The 15,832-nt window shown below is 40.6% G+C and overlaps 2 protein-coding genes across 5 annotated transcripts in view; one reads left to right on the plus strand and one right to left on the minus strand.

The window, feature by feature from the left end:
• The window catches only part of SHCBP1 (SHC binding and spindle associated 1), a 96,646-nt gene extending 86,209 nt beyond the window's left edge, over positions 1–10,437 (minus strand). For 2 of the 4 annotated variants that reach the window (XM_050923076.1, XM_050923075.1), the window contains exon 1: positions 10,359–10,428. The gene's annotated coding sequence lies outside the window, so the exon portion shown is untranslated. Of the gene's footprint in view, positions 1–10,358 lie in introns of all 4 variants that reach the window. The other 2 variants (XM_050923078.1, XM_050923077.1) reach the window with 2 other exon arrangements.
• On the plus strand, positions 9,641–15,832 carry LOC127034339 (histamine H3 receptor-like). Its single transcript, XM_050923089.1, has 3 exons — positions 9,641–9,908; positions 10,264–10,430; positions 13,432–15,832. The coding sequence occupies exons 1-3, from the start codon at positions 9,641–9,643 to the stop codon at positions 14,317–14,319; spliced, it is 1,323 nt and encodes a 440-aa protein (XP_050779046.1). The 3' UTR covers positions 14,320–15,832.

Genomic DNA, 15,832 nt, shown 5'->3' on the forward strand with positions numbered 1-15,832 from the left:
AAAAAGAACTTGGAAGACAATGAGTAACAGCATTACCTGGTGAAACCTGCCATAACAACATACGCCTCTACCTTGATATAACACAGCCTGATATAACACGAATTCAGATATAACGTGGTAAAGCAGTGCTCCGAGGGGGGCGGGGCTGTGCACTCCGGTGGATTAAAGCAAGTTCGATATAACATGGTTTCATCTATAACGCAGTAAGATTTTTTGGCTCCCGAGAACAGAGTTATACTGAGGTAGAGGTGTATTTAAATTTTACCCAGTCTTCATTGTGCTATCACTTTAAATGAATATTGTTTTAAAATATTGCTTGTTTTCATAGTGATGGGATCGATAAATGTCTATTATAGCTTTTGAAATATAAATTAAAGCATAGTGGATATTGAAAGGATACTGGCAAAATAAATGTGCCGTGTTATTTGAAATGTGTTTTCTTAGCCCTGTCTCTAATAAAGCCATAGGAAATAATTGTGTCAATATACAATATTTGCCTGGTTGGGGATTTTGTTACAAATTTAAACATCTAACTAGGCTTGCTCATATTCACAAATCTTACGTGCAAAACTAGTGATATTAATATCTGTGACCTGGAGCCCAGGACAGGGATGATGGCACTGACCCAGCAAAGCATTTAAGTGGTTCAGAACTTTAAGCACTTGAGCAGTCCCACTGGCTTTTAAAAAAAGAATTAAACAAGAGAGATTTTTTTTAAAAGAAAGATTAAGGAGTATAGTTTCATATTAATGTAGCATTATTATTTGCCTAGCTCCCAGTGATGCAAATAGGAACTGCATGCTTCAATCAATGCACACAAATCTGAGTATATCCCAAAATGTGGTGGGTGATAGTAGTATACACAATAGTCCAGGCAGCTAACAGAAAATTGATTTGAACCCTATAATTCTGCTGGCATTGTATTTATGAACCTCTCTAACGCAAATCAATTATAACAACACTTTGGCTTCTATAAAAGGTTTTCATCTGAGGGTCTCCAAGTGCCCATCAAGTGTAAACACACTGGAAAAAAGACATGAACAGCTGAGTGATTTGCCCAAGATTCCCTGTCTACAGCAGAGCCAAGAACAGAGCACAGGTCTCCTGGTGCCTACTTCTGTGCTTTAATGTTTCCTCTGGAATTAGTTAAAAGCATGCTTTATAGACTTTGCAAACATGTTTGAAAATAGGGTCAGATTCAAAATACATCAGTCAGTGGAAATCTTCAGGTTATAAATTGTCATAAGCTGTTGATTTATAGCTATGAATGCTTCCTGTATGCATTTTATTAGCAGGTATGAATGTGAGCATACTGCTGATCTTTTGTTTTTCTTGTACAATGGACTAATTATATTTGTTCTTATATTTTCATTTTTTTATAATTCTGAGCAGGTTTTCCTGTGATGCGTTATGGATCCTAGGTCTATTCTGCTTTAAAAAGAGAAAATAAAGAGACATTGAGCTGCAGTATCAATACAAATCAAAAGATTACAAAGATTTTCTTAATTTAACTTAAAATTAATATGTTCATCAGTTTAGACTGAAAAAGTAAATCATTTTAGACTTATGAGATCTGCTGAATGCAAAAATTAACCTACTAGTACTTCAAGATATTCTATGGGTTAAAAGTTCTTTCCCTATAATCACTGACATTTGGAGTAAGTAATAAGTGTTTTCTTGGGCTAGGTCAGACATATTTGTTTCAACAACGTGTGTCAATATTTATTCAATTCCCATTTACTGTATTTTCAATTGATAAAATATTAACATTATAAGGTTTGGGGTTCTACCATCAGTAATTTGGAGCAATTACCTACTGCATCAAACATACATAGATACTTTTGTATGTGCAAATGCTCAATATGCACATATAATTGCATGCAGACTTTGGGCATCAACTTTCTGAAAATCACACTCTTTCACTTCAAGTTTTCCTCTAGCTCTGAAATGAAAGAAAGTTTGGTCTCATGTTCTAAACAGAGGCTGTGAATCACAGCTCTTGGTTTCCATCTTGCTGTGTCACCGACTTGATGCATGCCCTCTGCCAACTTATTTCACTGCTCTCTGTCTCAATACACCTGAGTGCAGAACATACGTGATTTTTTTTCACTAAAAAACAATGCATATCATAAGGAACATTGTGCAAACTGCTTTCAAACAGAAATAATCCATAACCAAAGTTATACAGATTGGAATTGAGAGAAGACCCTCAGATGGTGCGAGTTGCATAGCTCCATTGGCTGCAATATAAACATTAAAGAGGAGTAGGACATCAAAAAGAGAAGAAAGCTGGACCTTTTACATAATACCTGCCAATCATCATGGGAGACTGCCCTTTTACATCCTGTAGTTTGAAAGGTATAATTCAACCTCTCTGCAAAGACATACAGAAAATTAAAACTTTTGTCCCAACATAATTCACAGTAGAGATGAATAGATAATGGGTTAAATATTGTTCAACAACAAATGCCATAATTGTCCAGATAAAATATTCACAGTTCATAATTCACCCAGATCTGATGCACAGACATTTCCCCAAGGCTTCACTGTCCACATGATCATTTGTCTCTGCCCCCATGAGAACCACAAGCCTCTAATAATCCTCCTTTCTTCGTTTATTTCTTTTTTGTCTTGATATAATGTTTCTGATAGCTTTCTTCTTGCTGTTTATGAATTTGAGTTGAAACATGTCTAACCTACTAGAGAAGCAGATACAACAAATGCTGCCTATTTCTTTTGTTGTTTTTTTCTTTCTCTCTAGTTAGTATGCCAGCTATAGTCTAATGAATCAGAGCAATGATTTAGTCTCCTAAAATGTGTTGATTTTCCTTGTGTGAAAAAAATGCCCTTCTTCATTTCACCTTTTCATCCTATTGATATCTCTGTGTGGAAGAAAACCGACAGGTAAATTAAATTGAGAGGGATAATTCTAACTTGATTTTGACAGTAACTAGAGTCCTAAAAACAGTTTCCAGCCCTGCGTGGTTGATCGTGGACTGTTCCTGTGAATTCACAGACAGACATACAGCAGTTTCATTCTGACAGGACCGTAACTACCTTATCATCATGAGACATATTTGGGATTTGGTGTGGGAGGGATTGATGTCAGAGCCTGCACTTGTTGTTTACATTTACAGTGGACTGCTATGTCCTTTTGTTTGATTGTCTTCCGTGCCTTTTAATTTTAGTGTCTCATATTTGTATTACTCTGATGTCTATTCTGGAACATGGTGGGCAGTACTCTGTTTTCACCTTAGCCACATCTCATACTTTGACATTTGTTGATATTTCTAGAACAAAATCCTGTCCTAGCCCTGAAACTTCCTCGAACATGAACCATATCCCTCTAACCTAAACACAGCTTCCTCACTGCCATTTCTCATTGTAATTTATTCTGCATATGTATTACTCATTATGGAACATAGTACTGTCTGAGTTCAAAGATTTATGCTTAGCACTCTTTTATGTCCTAGTTTTTCTAATATTCTCTTTTATTCCCCCTTGCCAATGTGATAAATGCATTGTTGTCAGCTCTATAAAGCATTACATAAAGTTTTTACCCTCCTAACCTGGCACTACTCACCTTCCTCCCCGTTTCATGTAAAGGTGAAAGCCCAAACTGTAATAAACCCTTGAGCCTTCCAACTGCAAACAAAAATAATAAAGCTAAATAGAACTAGCATGCTGTCTCATTTTACAACATGGCGGAGGGAGATCTGAAGCACTAGTTAGTGCTTTGTCACATTATTTCAGATTAAGTCGAACTGCATTTATAAGTAAAATTCTTTGATTTTGTTCTGATTTAGAATGACAAATTTTGAAATTGTGGAATTTCCCACAAAATGGAAATTCCAGTTCCCACACAGCTCTACATAACTCAATATAACTAAACTTATAATCCAAAATGGGAAACATCCCCCACATAATAGCAGATGCAGAAGAAACACCATCCCACTATTCCAAAAAGAACAACAAACAGCAACACCCAAATAAGAGGTGTCAGCTATTTTAAGGTGTAATTGCAATATAACATTGACCTCCACACAAGTGTAATTACAGTCTATCAACTTGGGTATTATCAACCATCAATTTCAAGGGGTGGTGGGAAAGGAAGTAGGTGAAAATGGTTGCACATAGCATAGCAAGCGTGCACTGCACTGAAGCGTGAAGTGAGGTGATTGATAGATGCCTGGCATGCCTGAGAGCATTTAACATGGGCTCTTAGGACAGGTTTGAAATGAAAAGAGTGAAATTACAGAGGCTTATGAAGGTCCCTGGATGCATATGCCTTTCTTTCTTCATTCAACATAAAGGTGGATTGAGAAACTAAAAATATAGGCTAAAAGCATGTGTTAGCGGTATAATAGTTATGAATCTGCCTTGCAATAAAGCATGGATAAAGCGAATTGGGCCCTTGCTTGACAAAAAGAGGATCTCATTTCAGAATAGCCAACATTCCACAAGTCCTTTCTCTAACTCCTCTAAAGCCATCTTGTGTTGGCAATGCACTCATACTCATCTGAAATTAGCATACTGCCAATCTAACATATGGACATATGCATTAACATGCCAAAAAAAAACAAAAAAACAAGCAAATGTGAGCACATCAAGGTCTCAGTACTAGGAGTCAAGGTTCCAGCAAACAATATCCATGGACAGCTTTGGAACATATAGGTCTGAAGGGAAAGAACATCTCCTATTACTTCTTAAAGCTGGAAAGGCTATGAAAATCCAACTCTTGATGCTACAGACACAGAAGGTGAATTTTCAATGAAGTTGGCGGGGGGAGCATATTAAAATATCTGTTCATGAGCAGCTCTGTGTGGAAAAACAACTTGCTGGTTTGAGAAAAGTAAAGCTGTGGAAACCAGAATAAGCTTCTAGCTCATTTCTGGAGAAAACCAGCGCAGCATGAAAGGAGGTATTTCAGAATTATATGTAAATGCTGGAATTCCTGGTTTGCTGGTACTGTATTGTCAGTTCTGCTAGTTAGAATACTTAGAATCATAGGATTAGAAGGGACTGCAAGGGCTACCAAGGCTAACCCCCTGCCAAGATGCAGGATTTGTTGTGTCTAAAGGTACATGAAGAAGTATCATATCACCTCTTCTCCCCTCCCCTGACTTTAGAAATGCCCTGTAACTGGGCTAGGAGGAAACTTGTAACTAGCCAGTGGTGCTCGTGTTGCTGCCCACTCCTAACTCTCACTAGTTTGCAGATTACTGAGGTTCTACTGTACATTTGTTCAATACAGAATTGTTTTTTTTAAATTGTGCATTTGCATACTCATTAAATGGTAAGATTCAATAACCTGTACTGGGTCTCCTTGCTAGTAGCACAGATCAGAGAGGGTCTGCTTCCCTACCCAGGAGAGTGAGAGCAATAATATTAAATTAAAAGGAATCATGCTATTTGTTTGGAGATGATCAGAAAACATCAAACAAAAACACCTGAATACATGTGGAAATGAAACACTGTTTTGTCAAAGTGGAGAAAAATAGTAGGAAACGAGTATGATAGAATTCAATTTCCCCTGCTCATTTAATTAAGACCAGAGCAATCTAATAAAAGCTTTTCATTTATTTAATTGATAAATCTATGTATATATTCTCTCAAGCAGCCCAAAAATCTGTTCTGTTTGCCACTGACAAAGAAAATACTTTCTCTCTTAAGTATTGAACTCTTGTCACTCAGAGACGAGAAGAAAGCTGGCATCTGTCTGCACAATCTGAAAGGGGGCTATTAATAAGTAAACCCTTTTTGCAATAACATGCTACAACTGAAAAGTTGCCTTTATATAAGAAAAGACTTTCTGCACTGTGGCTGTATCTGCTCTAAGGAATTTTACAAAAAATACCATCAGTTACATCTCAGTGCTATCACCAACAGGAGGCCTAGAGTAGGCATGGCTCTGGTCACATCCAGAGTTTTGATCACCATGTCAGTCAATCCCAATTAGAGATGTTTTGCATTTGTACTGCTTCAGGTACCTGTATTTGGAATCCTTTGATTAGACCGAATAATCAATAGCTGATGCTAAATGATGATGTTTGTAGTATGTTTTTGCCCTTGAGATGTCAAGTCATTTCTGAAATAGGGCATAAAATTTGCACTAATAATTTGACAAATGTCTCCTTTTTCTTTTTGCTAGTTGCTTCTGAACGGACTGTGATTCTCAAAAGTACATGTTATTCAAAATTAGTTGCTGAATAATTTCTGCAAATTATTCTTGGGTGTAGCTCATTTGCAAAGAGCTGGTTGTGGTAACCACTTGAAATTCAAGCTGGCTATGTAACTTACATGGTGTGTCTCTCACTATGTGGTGATCAGATTAAATGTAAGTGTTTGTGATTACAAATTCAGAATTCCTGTCCTGCAAATATTCTACAATAGTCACATAAAATGTGCTTCCATCAGTGAATGCTCCTACTAGTGAACTCACTCACTAAGTCATTCACAGAGAACAATCACAAAAGGACCACAAACTCTGTCAAAGTGGATTCATTTAAAAGTTCGAATGATTACTCATGGAGATATTTTGCAGTTTTCACCCAGCTATAAAGTCAACCAACATAGACTGGCCACAGCTGTAACACCAGTCTCATATGGGATTGATGCCTTTTAGTAGCAATAACTTCCCAAGGAATATCATGAATATAGTGGCCTCATAAACTATTTGTGAGAAAGATTAGAAGAACCCTCCACTCTGGGACTCACTTACCAATTGATCCAAGAGAGTCTAGATATTTTTTTAAACCTGGAACTCTGGAGACTTTGGAAATAGCCCAAATTTGGCAACTTTCAGGGTCTGCTGCAAAAACCACCAGTTTAATAGGCTCAGGTTTTGCTTCCTAGATGGGTAATGGTTAAGCGGCTGGCTATCAAGTTCCTGTGGAAAAGGTTTTAATGCTTTTGAAGTTTAGTTTAATTTAATTGTACTTATTGTACGATTAATTCATGTTAAGATACCTAGAACTTTGCATAGGTGTCTTTGGTGTTCATTTGAAAATGAAATAAATAAATTTCACAGCAAATTGCTGGATACATCTGTTCCCCTGGGCTTTCTCTTTTATTGTTTATTTAGCTCATTTCCAATAGTGGACTCTATTTTATATGTGTTCATTATATTGAGAGGGCCTGGTTTTCAAAAACAGTTCAGCACCCAAAAGCTCTAACTGAGAACTGTAGGACAATGGCAGCATCTGGGTCCTGAGCACTTCTGAAAATCTGGACTTGAGTTTATTGTGAGCTGTTAATTGTAGTTGTATGTTATATTGTACTGCATTAGTCTGAAGGCTATATTCTATTGTATGCTGCCTGAACGCCTTTGTTTCTGAATTTGAACTGTGTTAAATGATTTTTACCCTTTAATTTTAATTGTATAACATTGGGGACTTGAAAGCAATAATGTTAAAAGAAATAAACATTGCAGACAGCTAAATAGCTTAATATTTCAGTACTCACCAGTCTCTAATAATTCAGTAGTGCAGAAACAATCAGTATACTTTTGCAATTACAATGTACAATAAAACAACATAGTCAGGAAAATGTTACTACAATGTAAACATGAAGTAATTAAAATAGAATACACATTAATTTGTTTCCCATTTTCCCAAAAGACCTTAATGCTCTCGCCATTCAGATGGCTGTGAGAATCCATCTCGTGTCACTAAAACCTATTTTGATTTGCAAGCAGACCAAAACATAAGAACTAAATAAACAACAGAAAGCGTAAAAAGTAAATTGCATTTTTTTTTTAAATTTTTCAGGTTTAATAGCACTTGTGAACATAGAGAAATTGACCAGAATAGCTCCCCATGTGGACACTATTCTATTACCAAATAATGAGGATGCTTCCAAAGTGGAAAAAGTATTCTGAAATAAAATCATTTTTTATTCCAAAGTAGAGTATCTAGATGGGGAGCTATTCTAGTCAATTTCCCCTGGGTGGCAAGCTAGTAATCCAAGGTATTATTAGTAACATAAGAAAGGAATTGTGCTTAAAACATGTTTTAAATTGTCCATACCTATACTATTGATGCACATGAGGCTTCTTAGATATCGTTTTTATGTTATTCATCTCATGTGAGATCTGCATTTATTGGACCAAAAGAACACACAGCAAGATTCTGACATCTGTCAGTTCCTTATTTGAGGTTAACAGGTGTAACTGAGGGTTGAATTTAGCCCATTCTGTGGAAAGTGTCAGCTGATTGTAGTGGGAAAACACATTCTGTACTGTAGCTACTATAGTGACATTCACCCACACACCCAAATACACTAGAATCATCAGGAAAGAGCATGGTTCAGGCAGCTCTGTGTCTCAAAAGCAATCAGAGGAGTGAGCAAAAAATAGTCTGTGATTTTCAAAAATGAAAACAATCAAAAAACTTCATGGAAAATTTTGCAAAATTCATGACCCAGAAGAATGAAAATGCCTTGAATTTTAAAATTTTTTTTTTTAAATAATGTTATTTTTCAACCAGCTCTACTAAACTAGAACTTTTGCTTCAGGGATTAGACAGAATTGATTCCTGGGTCTTAGTCTCAGGAATCCACAATCTAGTTGGCTCCTAAACAATTTAGAAAAATTCTGTACTTCCTCCCTCTTTCTCCTCTCTTTGCCATGCTTCTTAGCTGGAAGGCTCTCCCCACAGGACTGGCAGCATATGTTCCAGAATAAAACAAAGCTGATTTCTCAACAATTGATTATTATTAAGAAAAAATCAGCATGCATCTGTAACAGGGAAAGTGACAGTATAATAACTCACTACATATAAGAGACAAACTTTCAATTTACAGGAAAATGAGAAAGTGTTTGAAAACTGTATTAGCAAAATCTGCCATTCTGAGCATGCTGCCCATCTAGCATTTGTTCTTAGCAGAGCTTGAAGGCTTCAGGGAGCATTATCTGGGTCTAAAAAAAACTCTACACAGAGCAAAAAATGGGGTAAAATCTTTAATAGTTGTGGACATCATGTCTCTTTAAACGGTTAGGACTAAAGGAGAATCAAGAGGTGAACAACCAGTGGGAACCAGTGAGAATCTCAAAAATCTGACAGCAGGTTGTACACGGGCTTGATTCCCTGCATATTGAAATCAATGGAAAAGTCCCACTGGGCTTAATGAAAACAGGAGGCAGCCAGGCCCAACATCAGGTAACAATCACTATTAAAACTTCCTTACTCATAGTATCGGGGGTAGCGTGTTAGTCTGTAGCCACAAAACAACAAGGAGTTGGGCGGCACCTTAAAGACGAACAGATTTATTCCGACTTTAGGAAGCCCTGAGCACCTGTGCGCTAAACTCACCCGTGGGCGGCCCCTGGCTGGCTAAGGCTGGAGCCGGGATATGAAGCGGTTGGTACCATCGAGGGCACTGACAGCCCGCCTCAGGCTGAGCGCCCTCCCTGTGGGCGGGAACCCCGCTCCCCGCCGCGCGGCTGGGCTGCTCTCCTCAGCGCCCCGCTCCCGCCCCTTCCCCCCGCCCTGGAGTTGCTCCGCCAGCTGGCGCTCAGGCTGCAGAGCGCGACTCGCCGTCCGAGCCGGCGGCTTCCCGGGCGCCCCCCAGCCCCGCCGCGGGACTGGCAGCCATGGCGCGTACCTGAGCCCCGCCGCGCGCTCCGCCCAGCGCAGCAGCCATGCCCGCAGACCTGCCCTGGCTCAACCTCTCCAGCCGCCCGGCGGCGCTGGGCAACGCGTGCGCGGCCGGCGCGGGGCAGCTGCTTCAGCACCGCGGCCAGTTCTCCGGCGGCCTCTCGGTGCTGCTGGCCGCGCTCATGGGGCTGCTGGTGGTGGCCACCGTGCTGGGCAACGCGCTGGTCATCCTGGCCTTCGTGGTGGACCGCAGCCTCCGCACGCAGGGCAACTTCTTCTTCCTCAACCTGGCCCTCGCCGACCTGCTGGTGGGTGAGTTCTGCCCCCAGCGGCGCGACGGGAGCCGGGCACGGGGGCTGGCTGGGGGCGCTGGGAGCCCAGGGGATGCTGAGCGCGCCGAGAGCCAGTCCCTGGGCGCTGCAGCCCGGGCGGGGACCGCCCCCGGGCCGGGGCAGCGCTGTGCCCAGCTGGGGCTGGGACAGGGACAGGTGAATTCCCTCCCGGTAACGCCCGGGGGGCAGGGCGAGTGCAGACACCCCCACCTTTCCCAAGGGGATGGGGAGCCGGGCTCAGCCACCCGCCGCTGGAAGTGCCAGGCGTGTTGAAACGGGAGTACACGGAGCCGGGGCCAGGTGGCGTCGGGCGGTGCTGAGCTCTCTGTCCGCAGGTGGCTTCTGCATCCCGCTCTACATCCCCTACGTGCTGACGGGCGAGTGGAGGTTCGGCAAGGGCTTGTGCAAGCTGTGGCTGGTGGTGGATTACCTGGTGTGCACCGCCTCCGTCTTCAACATCGTCCTGATCAGCTTCGACAGATTCATTTCCGTTACCAAAGCGGTAAGGGACAGAGCCCTTCTACCTGAGCCGCGGCCGTGCCTGGAGCGCTCAGCCTGGAGGTTAAGGGGAGACTGCTGGGTTAAAAGGGATAAGGCCGGACCCGCTAATAAAGGCAAAGGAGAATGTGGGGTTTGAGGCTGTCACTACCTCCCTGGTCAGCCCAGTCTGCATTACCACTGCTTGCCAACCATGCTCCAGCCCGCCCACGGGGACTGAATGCTACCTTAGCAAAACACAGCAAGGCTTAGACTGACTTGGTTTGAGTCTTCAATGTAGGAGGAACTGAATTTAAAAAAAAAGAACAGGACTACTTGTGGCACTTTACAAACTAACATTTATTTGAGCATAAGCTTTCCTGGGCTACAGCCCACTTCACCAGATGCATGGAATGGAAAACACTGTAGGAAGATATAGATACACAGAGAAGATGGAACAATGCGTGTTACCATACACACTATAAGAACAGTGATCAGTTAAGGTGCACTATTGTCAGCAGGAGAGAAAAGGAACTCTTTGTAGTGGTAATGAAAATGGCCCATTTCCAGCAATTAACAAGATGTGAGGAACTTGGGGGGACGGGAGAATAAGTATGGGGAAATAGTTGTACTTTGTGTAATTCAAGACTAATTTAATGGTGTCCAATTTGCAAATTAATTCCAATGCAGCAGTCTCTCCTTGGAGTCCAGTTTTGAACTTATTTTGTTGTAATATTGCAAATTTTAGGTCTATAATTGAGTGAGCAGGGAGACTGACGTGTTCAACTGATTTTTGAATGTTATAATTCTTGACATCTGATTTGTGTCCATTTATTCTTTTACATAGAGACTATCTGGTCTGGCCAATGTACATGGCAGAGGGGCATTGCTGGCACATGATGGCATATATCACATTGGTAGATGTGCAGGTAAACAAGCCTCTCAGAGTGTGGCTGATGTGATTAGGTCCTACGAGAGTATCCTCTGAATAGATATGTGGACAGAGTTGGCAACGGGTTTCGTTGGAAGGACAGGTTCCTACGTTAGTGTTTCTGTTGTGTGATTGCTGGTGAGTATTTGCTTCAGGTGTGGGGGCTGTCTGTAAGCAAGGACAGGCCTATCTCCCAAGATCTGTGAGAGTGATGGATCATCCTTCAGGATAGGTTATAGATCCTTGATGGACTGGAGAGATTTTAGGTGGGGGCTAAAGGTGACAGCTAATGGCCTTCTGTTATTTTCTTTGCTGGGCCTGTCCTGTAGTAGGTGACTTCTAGGTACTCTTCTGGCTCTATCAAGCTGTTTCTTCACTTCAGCAGGTGGGTATTGAAAGAACTCTTGATAGAGATCTTGTAGGTGTTTGTCTCTGTCTGAGGGATTGGAGCAAATGCGATAGATTCCTAGAGCTTGGCTGTAGACAATGGATCGAGTGGTGTGGGCTGGATGAAAACTGCAGGCATGTAGGTAAGTATAGCGGCAGTAGGTTTCTGGTATAGGGTGGTATGATAGCTCACCTTAACCGATCACACTCCTTATAATGTGTATGGTAACACCCATTGTTTCATGTTCTCTATGTATATCTGTATCTATCTTCCCAGGGGCGGCTCCAGGCCCCAGCATGCCAAGCGCATACTTGAGGTGCCAAGCCACAGGGGGCGCTCTGCTGGAGCCGCAAGGGCAGCAGGCAGGCTGCCTCCAGTGGCTTGCCTGGGGAGGGTCCGCTGGTCCCGCGGCTTTGGTGGACCTCCCGCAGGCATGCCTGCGAAGGGTCCGCTGGTCCCACAGCTACGGAAGCCTGCCTGCCCGCCATGCTTGGGGCAGCAAAATCCCTAGAGCGGCCCCTGTATCTTCCTACTGTATGCACCCGATGAAGTGGGCTATAGCCCACAAATTTATTTGATCATAAGCTTTCATTAGTCTTTAAGGTGCCACAAGTACTCCTGTTCTTCTGGCGGATACAGACTAACATGGCTGCTACTCTGAAACCTGAATTTTAACAGTTCACAGAGGGACGCAGATTAGTTGCCTAAAGGCTAGGTTAGAACAAAGGCAGAGAGGTATAGTCACATTCACAAGCAGTTGTAGTTGGCTGTGCAAGACGTGACACAAATACTAATTAAAGGCTGCAACAAGCATGTGAAGCAGGGAAGTTCCATCTCCCTCATTTTATAGCAAGTCAAGGACCAACATAGGATTACAATTCAGGTTTCTGCTTCTTTTTCCCCCCATACCTGTGAGCTTTGCTATAGCTCCCACTTCTCTCAATACTTGGGCGTTCATTCAAATACACATTGTGGAGTGAGAGCAGTCATTTTGCAGAAATAGCTTGCACCTTTGTGCATGGCAGAGTTTTCCTTTTATCCTTCATGTCATTGCTTTTCTTCCTGATTTTGTTTGGGAAGCAGTAAGATTTCCCAAAATATTGATTTTAATATCCACTGTTTATTACAGTGGATATCAATTTTTAGTGATCATAGCCTGTCATACCAAATTTAAACATGACAGCCTTTCCTACCGTTTAGTAAGCATTTGCGGAGGTGTTCTGTAAACTCAACATCACTTGGAAACCTAATTTAAGTTACTTAACTAATCCCACAGGAGAAAATATAACTAAGAAACAAAAATTCACTCCCACAATATCCCACAAGCAGGCATCATAGCTACTACAACAAAACATGTGACCTCTGACTGGGAGAACGGGGGCTAGAGGTAGGATCCTTTCCTCAAGAATTCATGTTCTGTGCAGTCCACAGTTCTTAAGAATGATGCAAGGTGCAATACTTTGTCCACAGAACATAGACAATCAAGCAGCTAGAAGGGTGCCTATTTTATTAAATGGTGGGTGTTGTAAAGGGAATTGCAGGAATGGCTTTGGTTTGTTACAAAAATGAAACCTTTTCTTGCTAAACACACTAAGTGTGCCCAGCAGGTACAACATCAAAATAAAACAGGAATCTTTAACATAGTTATAGGTTATTGGATTGTTCTGGGGAGCATGAACATAATTTGTTACTTTTTTCATTGCTTAGGTGAGTTACAGAGCTCAGAAGGGGATGACTAGAAATGCAGTATTAAAGATGATAATCGTATGGATTGCAGCTTTTCTTCTCTATGGACCAGCCATCATCAGTTGGGAGTATATTGCTCAAAAAACTATCCTCCCTGAAGGAGAGTGCTATGCTGAATTTTTCTACAATTGGTATTTCTTAATGATTGCTTCCACTATTGAATTCTTTACACCTTTCATTAGCGTTACATACTTTAACTTAAGCATCTACATCAACATCAAGAAGCGCACTCCCATGAGAAATGAAAACCTAGCACCTGGTCAAGAGGACTGTGAAACAAGTTTCCAAGGGAAAAAAAGAGAGCATGTAGTATTTTTTGTAAAACCTGACAGACAGAGAGCTAAGAAAAGGAGAGCTAGTAGCCTTTCACCCACTAGACCCTGCGGTTCAAAGGTCAGCCTATGTAAACTTGATAACCAGTCCCTAGATTTTAATGTTGGTCAAGATTTACCACCCTTACAGGTGGATGTTGAGACCAAACAACCCAGGGGCAGTTTTTACAAAGCTACAGAAAACGTTTGCACCACCACAAGAAGAACAGACATTGCCAACAGTATGGCAAACAGAGTTAGACTTTCCCGGGACAAACGAGTAGCCAAGTCTTTAGCAATTATTGTCTGTGTGTTTGGTTTGTGTTGGGCTCCTTATACACTTCTGATGATCATTAGAGCAGCTTGTCATGGGCAATGTGTGCATCATTCACTCTATGAGACTTCATTTTGGCTTCTGTGGCTGAACTCGGCCATTAACCCTGTTTTATACCCACTGTGCCACATGAGCTTCAGAAAAGCTTTTATAAAATTGCTGTGTCCTGGTAAGGCTAAAATTCATCCCCACATTTTTATGTAAAAATGTATAAGGAAAACAAGAATGCTATGTAGAAACACTACTTGCTTCTAAAAGGAACCTGCTGGCGCTGCTTTGGTTTAGCTCTGTGAATTAGGACTACCACTGGTTACTTTAAGTCACGGTAGGCTTAGGAGAATTTAAGATCAATTCAAATATAAATCTCTCTCTGATTTATTTGTAACAGTGCAATGCTAATGCATCACAACCAGAAAGTGGCCCTAGCTAGTTTGTTTTCATTCAAAGCAGAATGACATGCAAAAAGGCAAACAGCATTCCTATGAAAAAAGTAAAGTAAGTTTGCAAAGTCTTTCACCTTTAATTTCAGGTGTTAACAGGTTAGGATTTTTCTTAATATGATCTGTAACCTGATAAAATTCCCTTTAATTACTTTGCAATGATAAAGTGTAGATGACATCTGCAGGCCACAAAAATACAGAGTACAGAAAGTAAAAATACTGCAAGAATTAATGTAAGTTAAAATAGAGTTTAGTTTGAAAAGATGTATTTTTCAGAAGGAAGAAACTGATTAGATTTACAGTATTTTTATCCATCCACTGATTTATCCTTCCATTAAAATAACCAAAATGTACAGAGAAAGTTTAAGAAAACATAAATTGTGTGTGGATTTATCAATGTGTAAGCAATATTGCACCAAATTACTGTATATACATTATAAAAAACGCTGCATTAAGGACCTAGTTCAAAATTCACTAAAGCTAATTGAATCTCCCTTGGCTTAAGCGAGTTTCGGATACAGGCCCAAGTATCTGTGTGTCTTCTTATATAGAATAGCACACCATCGTACTCTTGCTGGTATATAATGCCATACCTAAAAAACAGCAGCCTACCTATGTATATCTATAAAACAGAGTTAAAACTAAGTGAATACAGAACGATCGCAAATGAATAAAATGCATCTGATAAGTAAGAGGAAGGTGTAACAGTTATTAAACACTGGATGGATATATATAGAAATGAGTACTACTCTAAATATGAACGTTGATGTGGCTTATTATTGGGCTATTGAGAGAAGAGATTAATAGAAGGAAGAAAAATGTGGGCTAAGAGTCTAATTTTAGTTTTTCTATTACATCATGTTAGCAGTCTGTTAGTACAGAGTCCAGCATAATGTCAATGGGCATTAGGATCAAAGTTGCAGAGAAATATAAACGTGCTCCAATTATGTGTGGTAGCATAACTGTATATATTTACCCTACAGGCATCTTTTTAAATCTATGAACAGTGCTTAAAGTGATACTAAATGTTTTTATGAATCTCACTATCCACAATCATTGTCAAATAAAAATCAGTATTAGACTAAAATTGATTTCCTGCTACTGGAACATTTTAAGTCAATGAAAATATTTGTAGAGACAGATATTGGTTGAAATTCATTTTTAAAAACACTCAAATCTTTCAAAGCCTAATTATATACAGCCAGATCAGACACAGTCAGTGAAAATCCAGGGAAACACCCCAAAATAAAACAAAGTTAAAAAATACAAACATCTAG

The sequence above is a fragment of the Gopherus flavomarginatus genome, chromosome 14 (assembly GCF_025201925.1).
Source record: "Gopherus flavomarginatus isolate rGopFla2 chromosome 14, rGopFla2.mat.asm, whole genome shotgun sequence".
Taxonomy (NCBI): domain Eukaryota; kingdom Metazoa; phylum Chordata; order Testudines; family Testudinidae; genus Gopherus; species Gopherus flavomarginatus.